Source organism: Natrix helvetica (genome assembly GCF_964273705.1).
Source record: "Natrix helvetica genome assembly, chromosome: 2".
Classification (NCBI taxonomy): domain Eukaryota; kingdom Metazoa; phylum Chordata; class Lepidosauria; order Squamata; family Natricidae; genus Natrix; species Natrix helvetica.
The window spans coordinates 132,785,845-132,799,282 of NC_138552.1; the positions used below are offsets into that span (position 1 = coordinate 132,785,845).

Here is a 13,438-nt window from a genome sequence, read left to right on the forward strand (position 1 = left end):
ACTCTTCTGATTCTGAGGAGGGAGAAATCAAAGAAGCTGAAATTTCAGAAGATGAGGGTAGGGAGCCGGACCAGAAGTCATTTTCTGGCCTTTTTCCTCCAACCCTGTTCCCATCACTGCTATATAAGGCCAAGATGGCCTCAAATTTTGGTTCTCAGCTGACCCCGACTACTCCTCAACCTACTATGTTTCAGCTGACACCCTTTTTTCTGAGCAAGAGACTCCATCGGAAACTATACCAACCCCTAAGATTTTTATTGACCTGGTCCAACGTCAGTGGGAAGTCCCCACCTCCGGCCCAACTCCATCGACCTCTGACAAAAAGTTTTTTAACGAGGCCAATGACTTGGCCCAGTTCCTGTCAACCCCATCAATTGATGCTCCAGTCACTGCCCTCTACACTTCGGCCAATATGCCTGGGGGCCCAGAAGATGTCCTAAAACCAGAGGACAAGAAAGCGGACCTCACTTTGCAGCGTGGCCACCAGGGAGCGGCATGGGCAGTCCGGGCCTCAACCTTACATCAGCCAGATTTGCCTCCCATGCCATGGCGTCTTCTGTGGCTTTCTGCAGGCTGTTATGGCTCCACCAATGGCAGGCGGATGTGCGCCACAAATGGTGTTTGGCTTCGGCCCCTTTCAAGGGCAAATATCTCTTTGGGGACGCCTTGGACCCTTATATCATTGAGAACAAGGACAAGAGAAAGGTCCTACCTACATCGCCCAAGAAGGGGTTTTCCCACTCTGCTCCATACCCCGGGCGGTCTTCCTTTCGTGGCCACGATGGGGGGATCATCCTTTCGGAACCAGGATTATGGTTCGTCCTTTCGGGAGTCGGACTATGGCACCCAGGGGTATAGGCAGCAGGGGGGATATTTCTCTAGGCAGAGGGGGTCAATCGGACCGTTACCAGAGGGGCAAATCCACCAAATCTCATGCAAGAGGCGATTCAACATCTCTTGGATATACAGGCAGTTCAGATGGTGCCAGCGGACCAACGCGGCCAAGAATTTTATTCTATACTTTTTGTCATGCCCAAGGCCTCGGGGACCTGGAGAGCGATCCTTGATCTTAAAAAATTAAACAAGTTTATTTGTTATAAAAGTTTCAAGATGCATTCCTTACAGACTATTTTGGGTAGCGTTAGACACAGAGATTTTTTAACATCAATTGATTTAATAGAGGTATACCTACACATTCCCATCTTGCCCCAGCATAGACAGTATTTACGTTTTTCCTACCTTGGTCATCATTTCAAATATATGGCGTTGCCCTTTGGGCTCTCCTCTGCGCCTCGAGTGTTCACCAAAGTGCTTACGGCCCTGGTTGCGGCACTGCGGGAGGTGCCTATCAGATTACAGGCATATTTAGATGACATTCTCATGCAATCTTCATCACCTAGTCAGGCGCGAAGGAACCTTGCGACCACTATGCAAGTCCTTCAGGTCCAAGGGTTTTCGATTAACATACCCAAATGTCATCTCCACCCAACCTCAAGATTGGTGCACCTCAGTGCCTTAATTGATACTGTAGGGTATTCTTATCACAGGAGCGGCAGGATTCCCTTAGATCTTTAGCATCTCAGGTCGCCAGGGAACACAGCCACTCTCTCCAAACTGCTGGGCACCATGGTGTCCGCCATTGGGATAGTCCCTTGGGCCCGCTTGCATTCCCGACAGCTACAATGTTTTCTCTTACCGTTTCAGAAGAGACTTTTAAGCTGCTCCCGGGCCAAGGTTCGCATTCCTGCGGAGGTTTCCCGCACACTCCTTTTGTGGATGTCTCAGGCCATCGCCAAGGGCCGTCTGTTCAAGGACCAGGACTCATTGACTCTTACCACAGACGCCAGCCTGTTTGGCTGGGGGCCCCATCTCCAGGAGCAAATGGCTCAGGGGCAGTGGGACCAGGTGGACCGGACTCACAGTATAAACTGATTGGAACTACGAGCGGTCCACCTGGCCTTCCACCACTTCAAAGATATAATGGTGGGCAAATACGTCTTGATACTGACGGACAATATGTCAGCCAAGGCGCATATAAACCATCAAGGGGGGACCAAATCGCGTTCCCTGATGGATGAAGCCATGCAGTTGGACTTTGGGCCGAGAGGCACCTGCTGTCTCTTTCCGTGGAGCACATTTCGGGGGTGGCAAATGTACAGGCGGACTGGCTCAGCCCGAGGTTGTGGACAATGCCGAATGGCGTCTGCACCCATCGATCTTCTGGGACATTGTGAACAGTTTGGCATGCCGGTGATTGATCTCTTTGCCACCCCCCACAACACCCAGCTTCCGCGGGTTTACTCTCGGTTCCTGGCGCAGCGGTCAGAAGGAGTGGATGCACTGAGATGCAGGTGGCCTTCGGGTCTCCTTTATGCGTTCCCCCCCGCTCCCTCTCCTGCCTCGCATCATCCAGAAGATCATGGGAGAGAAGGCGGAGATGATCCTGGTCGCCCCCCACTGGCCACGCAGGCATTGGTTTGCGGACTTGCGGACCCTTTCAGTGGACAGGCCCTGGAGGATCCCTCAGGACCAGATCTTCCTCAGCCAGGGGTTGGTGGAACATCCCGATCCCCAATGGTTCCAGTTAACCGCCTGATGTTTGAGCGTATACATTGTCAACTAACAAAAAATATTGTAGTCACTTTTTTTGCATTGCTACACACACATGCATGCATACATACACACACACAAACATGCACTTGGCTTACAAGTGTTTGAATTTTGTTCAGTTTTCTATAGGGCAATCCTGCATCATTTTGTGCTAGCAATTCAATTTTTATCACACATTTCCTTATAAAGCATTTCTTAAGCTGTCTTTAGGAAATCTACATAGATGCCTATAGTCCTTAATCTTAGGAAAACAATAGTTTGAAATCACTGTCTTCCTCTATGAAAGGTTTGTGCTTTGGGATTACTTCTTGAAACCTGTTTTGAACAATTTATGCTTGATGTATTTAATTATATGACTAGTATTTAATACTGAAAATATAGTGTATTTTGTTTCAGGCTGCTGCCATTAAGGAAACGCTGAGTGAAGACGAATGCCCATCTGATGTTGATTTGAATGATCCATATTTTGCTGAGGAACTTGGGAGACCAGGTTAGATGTCAGTTTTGCTATCCTACATTGTTAAAGATGATACAGTACATGTCAAATGTTTTATCCAAGACGTTATGACAAAAGCAATCACTCAGTGCTTTGTACTTGTTACATGTGTTTAAAAAAACCCTGTTTAATCATTTTTTTGTCATTTAAAAGTAGGAATAAGAGCAAAAAAACTACTGGACCATTTTTGAATAATGCGGAAATAACAGAATTTTCTAATTTTGTCTGTTGCTACTGTTGACATTGGTTCATTTGAAATTGCTGGAGAGGGATAGAATTAGTAAATCATATCAAATCATATCAAATCAGGATTAGTAAATCATATCAAATCAGGATAGAAAAAAAATTACAAGTGAAACGTGATTATATTCTAAAAATGCTTTATTGTACAGAGATAGGGCCAATTCAGCACATAACTGCAAACACTCAAGCTCTGTGGATGAAACTGTTAATAGAATTTATTAGGTGTAGCCAGCAGGGTTCCTTAATTTTCAGAGATGGTGTCCTTGCATTTTATACTCTGGAAGCTGCTTTGACCGACTCCTTATTTCAAAAGTAATTTGCCTTGTCATGAAATTGCTTCTATATAAAATAGCACCATTACAGAAATTATGCAAAACTCTAAATTGTGCTCTTAATGTTTTTAATTATTGGAAGCTACCCATTAAGCGGTGTAGGTAGATTTTGCATTTGTTTGCTTGCTTATTTGTAGCCCCAAATGCACGATGGTTAGGATACCGCAATATCAGAAGAGGAATAAGGTGTGTGCAATCTTGCGCAAATGCGTGTGTGTGTGTCTATGTATCAACAACAGAAATCTAATATAGGTACTATTCAATTAAAGTAAAAGTGAAATGCCTAGTGGAACAACACTAATTTGGCTGGTTTTAGAAACATCTGCAACAGAGCCTTTTTAAATGACCAAATTAGATGGGGCAGATTTGATTTTTGAAGCTGTTGCTTGATGTATACCGGTGTATACATGATTTGTACTTCAAAGGGCTTTAAAGGTGATAACTGGTATCTTGAATTGGGACTAGGGACAGCCGATGAGTTCAGAACAAATAGGCTTATAAACCAGAGCTTACAGAAACTAAAGAGAGGAGTCAGATTGTTTTGTATAATTAATGTATTCAGCTTTCTAGCAAAAAAACCCCAGACCATCTACAAGATGATGAATTTATTATTTTTTAGCCTTGGAAACCAAGTCTCTATATATTGGTAGACACACAGCATTGCGGTTTGGTTTTTTCAAAAGATTTTCATATAGCTTTGATACAGAAACGAGCGTCTTGAATGAATTACTTAAAGATATTTCTTATGTGCTTGCCAAGGGAGAAAGAAAGAAAAAAACAGCTTTTACTGCACATGATGTTACATTTGCTTATTTTACTTCCTGAAACATGGTTTGAGATTTTCTTTTTCTTTTTCTAGCATGCATTCCCCTCTCTTTTTTTCCTTTTTCTCTTTTCAAAAGACTTCGCATCATTGTGAGATCTATATTTGTATCCCCTAAGAATCTCAGAAATTTGAAGAGTGCTATTGGGGTAAAGGTTATCCATTTAAAGTACTTCAGGCCACCCTTTAGAGCAGGAGTCCTTTGTTCTGAGGAAAATAATCTCCCGACTAAACCTTTCCCCCCATGAAGATGATTTGTGTCTTATTTTCCACAGGTAAATTCTATTATGTTTTTAAAGCCTGATATTTCAGAACGTTCTCTATTATCTCTATTAGAGACCATTATTTATGTATGTTTTAATACTTAACATTTATTTCTGCTTAGGTTTGAATAAAACATTAAAGAAAGGAGTTGTTGAAGAAGAAGAAGAAGAAGATGCTGAAAAGCAGCAGGTAGGAGTCACTTTAAAGAAATACTATGTTAGATATAGGAATGAATACTTTTAATTGTGCTGTCTAGGTTAAACAGAACCTGCTTTTTGTTCATAAGATTCCATTACCACAAATATGAAGGCAAATAATTACATCCTTAAGGCTGAAAATAGATGTGAGACTATCTACACTCTTTGAGACACCCAATTACTTTCAGAAATTAACCAAAATGTTTCTTTTATTATTGCTTTTTTTTCCAACATCCTTGTCCCAGCTTAGAAATGTATCTCATGTGGGTCTTTCCAGTAGTAACAAGACTGGTACAAATGTTGGCTTTAGCAGCGCCAAAGGATTAGCTCTTTTTCTTTTCGCTGAAGCCTACTTCTGGAGAATGCCAGTAATGAGGAAAGCTGAGCAAGCAAGGCTGAAGAATATCAGTGTCCAAACATAATGTGCTTTCATTTTCACTATTGCTGTTTTGCTCCATCAGAAGGGGAAGGATCAAATGAAAAGTGATGTTTGGGTAGAGGACCTGCTTAAAATCTCTTAAGAGAAATGGGGGAGTTTTCTCTCTTGCTGTCCCAATCCACGTCTAAACAGCAGGAGAGAGGAGCAGATGTCAACCCTCCCTTTTTTTTCTTTAAACCAAATTGTTTTTACTGCAAACATTCTCTGAGAAAATCAGTATGTAAAGTACTTGTAAATACCACCGTTCACATTACTTTGCCGGCGCATTTATTAATTTATGCACGTGGCTACTTGGTTTCGTATTGATAGGATTAATGATGAGCTGCATGTCATCTTCAGATGGTTAATGTATATGAATATCACCCAGTGTGCTGGAACAAGAAGCAGCTTATGTTGCAGGAAATCAGGATGACTTCCTAATTAAAATGACAAATGAAAATTAGTGGCTGGGAAAACCTAATAGAAAAATAGAATTTTATTCTTATTCCTTAAAAAAAGACCTGAGATGGAAGTTGCATTGGAAGAATGGATGTCACTTTGTGAAATGATTGTCTTGTATTAGCCAGTGTAGCAAGATTTTTTGGCAATAAATCATAGGATGGCTTTCTCAGAAATCCAGCTTTCTTTCTTCTCATTTCTGAAATGTCTATACTTGCAAGATGTTCCAAGGTTTTGCCATATAGTCTGAATCAGTTTAAACATCACCAGCATCCATGTAGAAGGCAATGGAAAATATTTCCTCAGGGACATTTCACATAATGTCATGATATTACATATGTTTGGAACAATACACGACAGCTTTGAAATGTCTGTTATTTGTGATCATGTTTAAGCAGTTGCCAGATGTTGACGGTCATGTTAAGGTACTGTTGAAGACCTGAATAGAGCTTGACTTCTGAGGAAAAACTCCATATTGTATTTCTGCACCACTGTGGAAGTAATTTGCTGTTGTCTTTTTTCCACAATGTTTTCTCCCCCAGTAAAGTTTGCAATGTTTCCTGGTGGCCTCCCATTTAAACAATAATAAAACCTTGATTACCATATTTTTTAGAGTATAAGATGCACCGGAGTATAAGACGCACCAATGTTTTGAAGAGGCTTTTTTTTTTAAAAAGTAGATAGGTAGATAGAGGGATAGAGAGAGAGAGAAAGAGAGAGAAATACAGTAGGTAGGTAGGGAAAGAGAATAGTTAGGTAGGTAGGTAGATAAAGGGAGAGAGAGAGAGAGAGAGAAATAGAAAGAGAGAGAGAAATACAGTAGATAGGTAGGGAGAGAGAGAGAGTAGGTAGGTTGGTAGGTAGAGGGAGGGAGAGAGAAATAGAGAGAGAGAGAGAGAGAGAGAGAGAGAGAGAGAAATACAGTAGATAGGGAAAGAGAGAGTAGTTAGGTAGGTAGGTAGATAAAGGGAGAGAGAGAGAGAGAAATACAGTAGGTAGGTAGGTAGGGAGAGAGAGAGAGAGAGTAGGTAGGTAGGTAGATAAAGGGAGAGAGAGAGAAACAGAAAGAGAGAGAAAGAGAGAGAAATACAGCAGGTAGGTAGGGAGAGAGAGTTTGAGTGTAGGTAGGTAGAGGGATAGAGGGAGAGAAATAGAAAGAGAGAGAGATACACAGTAGATAGGTAGGGAGAGAGAGAGAGTAGGTAGGTATGTAGGTAGATAGGGGGGAGGGAGAGAGAGAGAGAGAGAAATACAGTAGATAGGTAGGGAGAGAGAGAATAGGTAGGTAGATAGATGTTTCCAGGTGTATTTATCCATGTGCTGGAGAAGGAAATCGCTGACAATCTGCAGCACCTAAGACTTTGTTTCTGCTGGCACAGCACTTGATCAATGTAATTCTCATCAATCAGTTAAAAAGCTTTCCAAAAGGAAAAAAAAGGTTTTGCACTCTGCAAACCTCCCCAAAACAGTCCATTTTTCATGAAAACGGGCCTGTTTTTTCCCCAAACAAAAGGCATGAATAGCCTTGGGGGGACTTGCAGAGTGCTCCTGGGGGAGGGGTGCAAAAAGGAGCAAAAAAAGGCCTGTTTTTCACAAAAATGAGCCAATTTTCTGTCAAAAAACCCTGCATGCATAGCCTTATGTAGGCTTATAGAGTGCTACTGGGGGCTGGGGGGCAAAAAACGGCCCATTTTTTGCTTATTTCTGCCATCCCCAGCCCCCAGGTGCTCTCTGAAAGCCTCCATAAGGGTATGCACAGCCATTTTGATGAAGGGGTGGCAAAAAAATGCTGTATTTGATGTGTAAGACGCACACAGATTTTCAGCCTCTTTTTTGAGGAAAAAAGGTGCGTCTTATACTCAGAAAAATACAGTAGTTGTTTAGGATTTAGGGTTTGCTCTTTGTATGCCAGTTAGATTATAGTAGTGAGACATGCATTTTTGTCTTTTTTTATGCTTCAAAAAGGTGATTGTCTGAAACTGGAACATTTTGACTTGGGAATATTTTGAACATACCTAATTAGCATAATTAGAGCTACCATGTATAAATACAAATGCTTAATTTGTAGATACACTATATTGCCAAAACTATTCGCTCACCTGCCTTTACTCGCATATGAACCTACTGTAAGTGACATCCCATTCCTAATCCATAGGGTTCAATATGATGTAGGTCCACCCTTTGCAGCTACAGTATAACAGCTTCAGCTGTTCTGGAAAGGCTGTCCACAAGGTTTAGGAGTGTATTTATGGGATTTTTTGACCATTCTTCCAGAAGTGCATTTGTGAGGTCACACACTGATGTTGGACGAGTTTACGTGGCCTACCACTTTGTGGCTGAGTTGCTGTCATTCCCAAACACTTCCACGTTCTTATAATACAGCTGACAGTTGACTGTGGAATATTTAGCAGCGAGGAAATGTCACGACTGGATTTGTTGCACAGGTGGCAGGCATCCTATCACAGTTCCACGCTGGAATTCACTGAGCTCCTGAGAGCGACCCATTCTTTCACAAATGTTTGTAAATAAAAACAGTCTGTATGCTTAGGTACTTGATTTTATACACCTGTAGCCATGGAAGTGCTTGGAACACCTGATTCTGATTATTTGGATGGGTGAGCGAATACGTTTGGCAATATAGTGTAGATATGCCAAAAAAAATGCCATTTTCAAATTGCTAAAAAGATTAGCTGCTTGTATTAAAAGCATAACAAATAAATTACAGAGATTAGAATTCTTAATCTAGTCTTATTGCAGTGAGGGTGATGCTATTAATTGCTTCTTCTTTCCCTTTTATAATAAAGCGCTCTTATCCTTGCTAATAATAATGTTTTGTAAATAGATCAGCTATTATGGTTGTTCCAGTCCTGCATTAACACTTCAGTCTTTGAGAAACATCTGGAATTTGTATTACTTGAAGTGGGATACAAACAGGGCCTTTCTGTTTTCATTGTAATAGGCTGAAATGGCTTTGTTATTGATGATGGATGATGAGGAGGAAAGGAGTCACTTCAATTATGATAAGATTGTAGAACAGCAGAACCTGAGCAAAAGGAAAAAGAAGCTGCTAATGAAGAAGGAGGAACTGGTGACAGATGACTTCCAGGTAACACAATGGGCTTCCCTTTTCTGAAATGTTGTAAACACACGGATCATTTTGAATTAATATAGACTAATAACCACATGGCTATTAACATGAAAATATATTTTACTATTATCATTCCCATCGTTTTGATAAATTGCCCCATATCACTTAAGCCCCAAGTAATCTTTTACTCCTGAAATCTTATTTGGGCATAATAGAAATGAATGGTACATATTCTTCCTTTGCCTTTGTCTTTTCATGAATATGTAGAATGTAGTTAGTGGAATAGAAGGAGACTAGTGATAATGATGATACATCTCACCCTTTTTATAGTCACAGTAGTAAACATACCTCATACTCCTTCCTCCTATTTTCACCACCACCGCGATCCTGTGTTTTGGACCCCAAGTCACCCAACTGGCTTCTATACCTAGGGGAAGCCTAGAACTCACAAGTCTCTAGGCCTATCCTAAACTAAGTGGTTTCATTGACATTACGTTAAACTGGCTTTCTACAACAGCATATAAACAATTGATCTAACCTTTGCAGTTTGTGTGAAAGGTTGTTGAGTAACAGGCCCAGTAAAAAGAACTCCATCATTTCTAACTGGTAACATACAGTTTGTAATTATGAAGAACAATTCCAAGTTTGATATTTTTCTCCACTTTTATTCTTGTTCTCATCCACTTTGATTCTAGTCAATCTAAATATATATCCACAGAAATCTTTACATACAAAAGTTGCTTGTTTTATGCCTATATCCCTTTTCCTGTAATTTTTCCTTCTGGTGATACCTTATTTCCATAGTACCAATCTTTCTCATTCAAAAAAGAATTCCCTCATATTTTCTATCTGAAAACATATTCTTGAAAAATACTTTCCTTGAGCATTTGAGGTTGTCTCACATAAGTAGTTTCCAAGAATATTTCACGGACAATAAATATGTTGGCTCTGTAGTTCAGGTCTCCACACTGTTTCCATCTTAGCAAGAGAATGTGTCTTTATAAAAAAATATAGAAATTGAAGCATACATCACAATTCTTTTGCATAAGAATTCTATTGATAGTGTACACTAGTATTTTAGGAAGGTGCTTAATGCAGTTGTGAATGATTCTGCTGGTATGCAAGAAAGAGGAATAAGGGTTGTATCTAGAATGAATTCTAAAGTTTATAGAACATGGCTTCTCTGATCATTTCAGATCAGCCCTTGGTCTATGAAATAGGGGAATACAGATTGATTGGAAAAGTTGCTTTTCATGTGTTTTCAGGAGAGCAGCATGGGTTTGGTTTCTATATTGTTCTTATATAAGAAGACTCACAAGAAATAGTAAGAAGGTAAACAGAATGCATAGGCAGTCCTCAACTTATGATGGCAATTGGGACTAGAATTTTGGTCATAAGTCATGACAGACATAAATTGAGGCACCCACATGACCAGACCCGACTTTAATGATTGTTTTTACAGTAGTCATGTGGTAATAAGTATGAAATCATTCCCCCAAGTAGGGAGGTTTTATGCCAGAAATGGGCAAAAAAAATAACAAACTGCAGACATGTAACCATGGGACACTGCAACCAGTCGTAAATGTGAGATGGCTGCCAAGGGCCAAAATCTGGTCAAGTGACTGCAGGGGATGAATGGTATTTTCATGTAAGGTAAGACATGTTCCAACATAGTTAGCATTTTGTGAAATATATGGTGTCTTGGCAGATTCTCCGTCTATGTATTTAACATTTCTGAGAACTGCTCCCTCAGTCTGAACGCCATTGTATGTCCTCTTAAGCAACACCTACCTTGCATGATATGGTTACAATTTTCTCCTCAGTTTTTCTTTTGGCAAGTAAAATTCATTTTATTGCTGTTGGCAGGTAAATGTTGATGATGCCAGATTTCAAGCCATGTATACTTCCCATCTGTATAATTTGGATCCTTCCGATCCAAACTTCAAGAAAACAAAAGCAGTGCAAAAGATTTTAGAGGAGAAAGCTCGCCGAAGGCATCAGGGGTCAACTGAATCAAAGGGAGAGCAGGACAATGTGGCAGAGAAGAAACCTGTTGCCAAAAAATCTCTAGATCCTGCATTGTCGATGCTAGTCAAATCCGTCAAGAATAAAACAGAACAGTTTCAAGCAAGGAAGAAACAGAAAATTAAATAAATTGACTGAAGAGTTTAAAGATGAAGTGAACTTTCAAAGAAGACACAATTTATTTTAGGTTTTAAAAAACACTGGATCCTTGAAACTTTCTTCACCTTTTCTTCCAGTTCAATGCTTATAAAAATCTTGCCAGAGGAATTGCAAATGAAGCTATCCTAAAAGCAAATGGAACTTATTTTGGCTATATTAAAAAATGAGATTGTTTTCTTTTCGTAGCATATTGTGGTATTGGTTCTTGAACATTTTTAAAGGAAGAAAATATTTTGGATATTTGTAATCATATTAATAAAATGGATTAAATAAAAAGCATGTGACTGTTATTACTGTGACTAGCATTGAATAATAATACAGTGCTTAAAGTTGTAAGGTACTTTTTTCTTTTAACATTCAATTCTCAACTTTTCAAAGATTTATCGAAGTTTGTCATGGTTTTTTCTTAATGTTACATTAACTTCCCTTGATTCTCAGATTAAAATTGAAATTAAGAGTCTGACAAGCTATTTGCATTACTGAATTGCTGTACAATTCAGAGTTCTGGCTAATCATTAATACACATTATTCCTTCAAAATATGTTCTTCTATAATTTTACAGGATGTGGTAAATGGCTGACAATGCAAACAAGAATCAATATTCTCCAAGATTTAAGATAATTCAGTATTTCCTTTCTGAGAATTGCTAGATGCATATATCTGCACTTGAAGACTTGAATGTCTTAACTGATTAATTGTTCCAAAAGGACTGAATTTATGAAACAGGCTTGATTTTCCAAGCAAAATAGTACAAGCAACGCCATCCTCTATTTTCAAAACAAATTGGGAGCAGCTGCTATATTCAAGTCTTTGTGGACTAGGTTGCTCTACTGGTTGAAGTATTCTCTCTTCCCTTCTGCCAGAAGACACAACTGGGGAGTGCTTTTGTAAGGAGGACATACTTGCCTTTAGTGCAGCTAAACAAAACTAGGATTCACTAGGAAGTTTTTGCATGTGACATTTGATCCATTTTGAATCCATCCACAGAGAAGGATTCAACATATTATTTGGAGCTGAGCTTAGTATGATATTCCATATGCCTTTAGCTGTCATGCCAAACTTAAAAACCAAGTGAGTTTAGGCAGACCCTACCTTTCATTTGAACTGAGGTGGAATGCTGACCTCTTCTTTCCCCTTCTCAATTGAATCTGAATATATGTAGCCTCAGAAGAGAGAGGAACAAGACAAATGGCTATAATATAATTTGGCTTGAAATACGTGCTTGAATCACACTTTTGACAGCACAGAGCTGACGGCTTAGAGATTTCATTCTAAAGCTTTGGCTTATGGAAACTCCTGGGGAAGATTTAATCATTTGGATCTGACATATGAGCATGCTGGAGGAACCACAGGTATTTGGACTTATCCAACCCGGGACTTACTTGGAATATTTTCATGGCAGAGTTTCTACCCTCTTCATTTGAGGAAATGCATAAAATACACATGGTTTGCAGTCTGCCTGCCATAAAAATAGTTTGCTTCCCTGAGAGCATTTAACGTTATTGTTTGGAGCCCCGTTCTCTCACACTATTGATTTCCTCCCTGTCCTCTATTAAAGACACAACCAACCAGTCTACAGTCAACAATGATAAAAGAACAATTATAACAATGCAAGTTGTCAAAAACCTGAGAAAAGTAATCTACAAAAGTAATGTGTTGACTTAAAGTGATCATTGCCAGTGTGAAGGTCAGCCCTGCTAGGGCCAGAAATCTTTGTCTTGAAAATATATTCCAAATTTTAGGTGCTACTAGACAACTTGGGTGGGGATGAGGGGGGGAGAGCTGGAAACAAGTCATATATTCAAAGAATGCTCAGTTAAGGGGAGGCACACCTAGAGTTTAAGGGTAACTCCAAACCAATCCCTGTTCTTGCAATCTTTTAATCTAATCTTCAGTTAAACAGTTGCTAGAGTGATGATGACACCTTGAATTTATGGGTACTTTTGCAAAATGGCTGTCACTGACTATTAAACAGATACTACGTAGATACATAGCCTATTAAATTAAAGATCTAAATAGCATGTTTGGATCTCTTGACGAGTCACTGATTTTAAAGAACATTTCAGCTGTACCTTCTATCACACAGCTTTTGCTTAATTCTTCCCACTATTTCCATGTGCCTTTGTCCTCTTTTGGGGTTGTTAGTTATACTCCCAAACAAAGCACTAAGTTGCAACCAGAAACTTTTGGAGTCAATCTGATGCCTAGAGGCAGTCTTGGAAATAGATATAATGCTCAAAATTGAAATCTATATATCTAGAGGCTGACTGGCTGTTTTGCAATATCACAGCTTTCTAGTTTTCATTAAAATGTTTGTTTTAATA

At 39.7% G+C, this 13,438-nt stretch overlaps 1 protein-coding gene across 2 annotated transcripts in view; it reads left to right on the top strand.

Moving 5' to 3' along the window:
* Positions 1-11,418, top strand: part of ESF1 (ESF1 nucleolar pre-rRNA processing protein homolog) — a 41,375-nt gene extending 29,957 nt beyond the window's left edge. For both annotated transcript variants that reach the window (XM_081941847.1, XM_081941846.1), the window contains exons 12-15: positions 3,007-3,100; positions 4,890-4,957; positions 8,802-8,948; positions 10,797-11,418. In XM_081941847.1, coding sequence (XP_081797973.1) covers positions 3,007-3,100; positions 4,890-4,957; positions 8,802-8,948; positions 10,797-11,084 — 597 coding nt within the window. In that variant the 3' untranslated portion in view covers positions 11,085-11,418. The remainder of the gene's footprint in view (positions 1-3,006; positions 3,101-4,889; positions 4,958-8,801; positions 8,949-10,796) is intronic.
* The last annotated feature ends 2,020 nt before the right edge of the window (positions 11,419-13,438 follow it).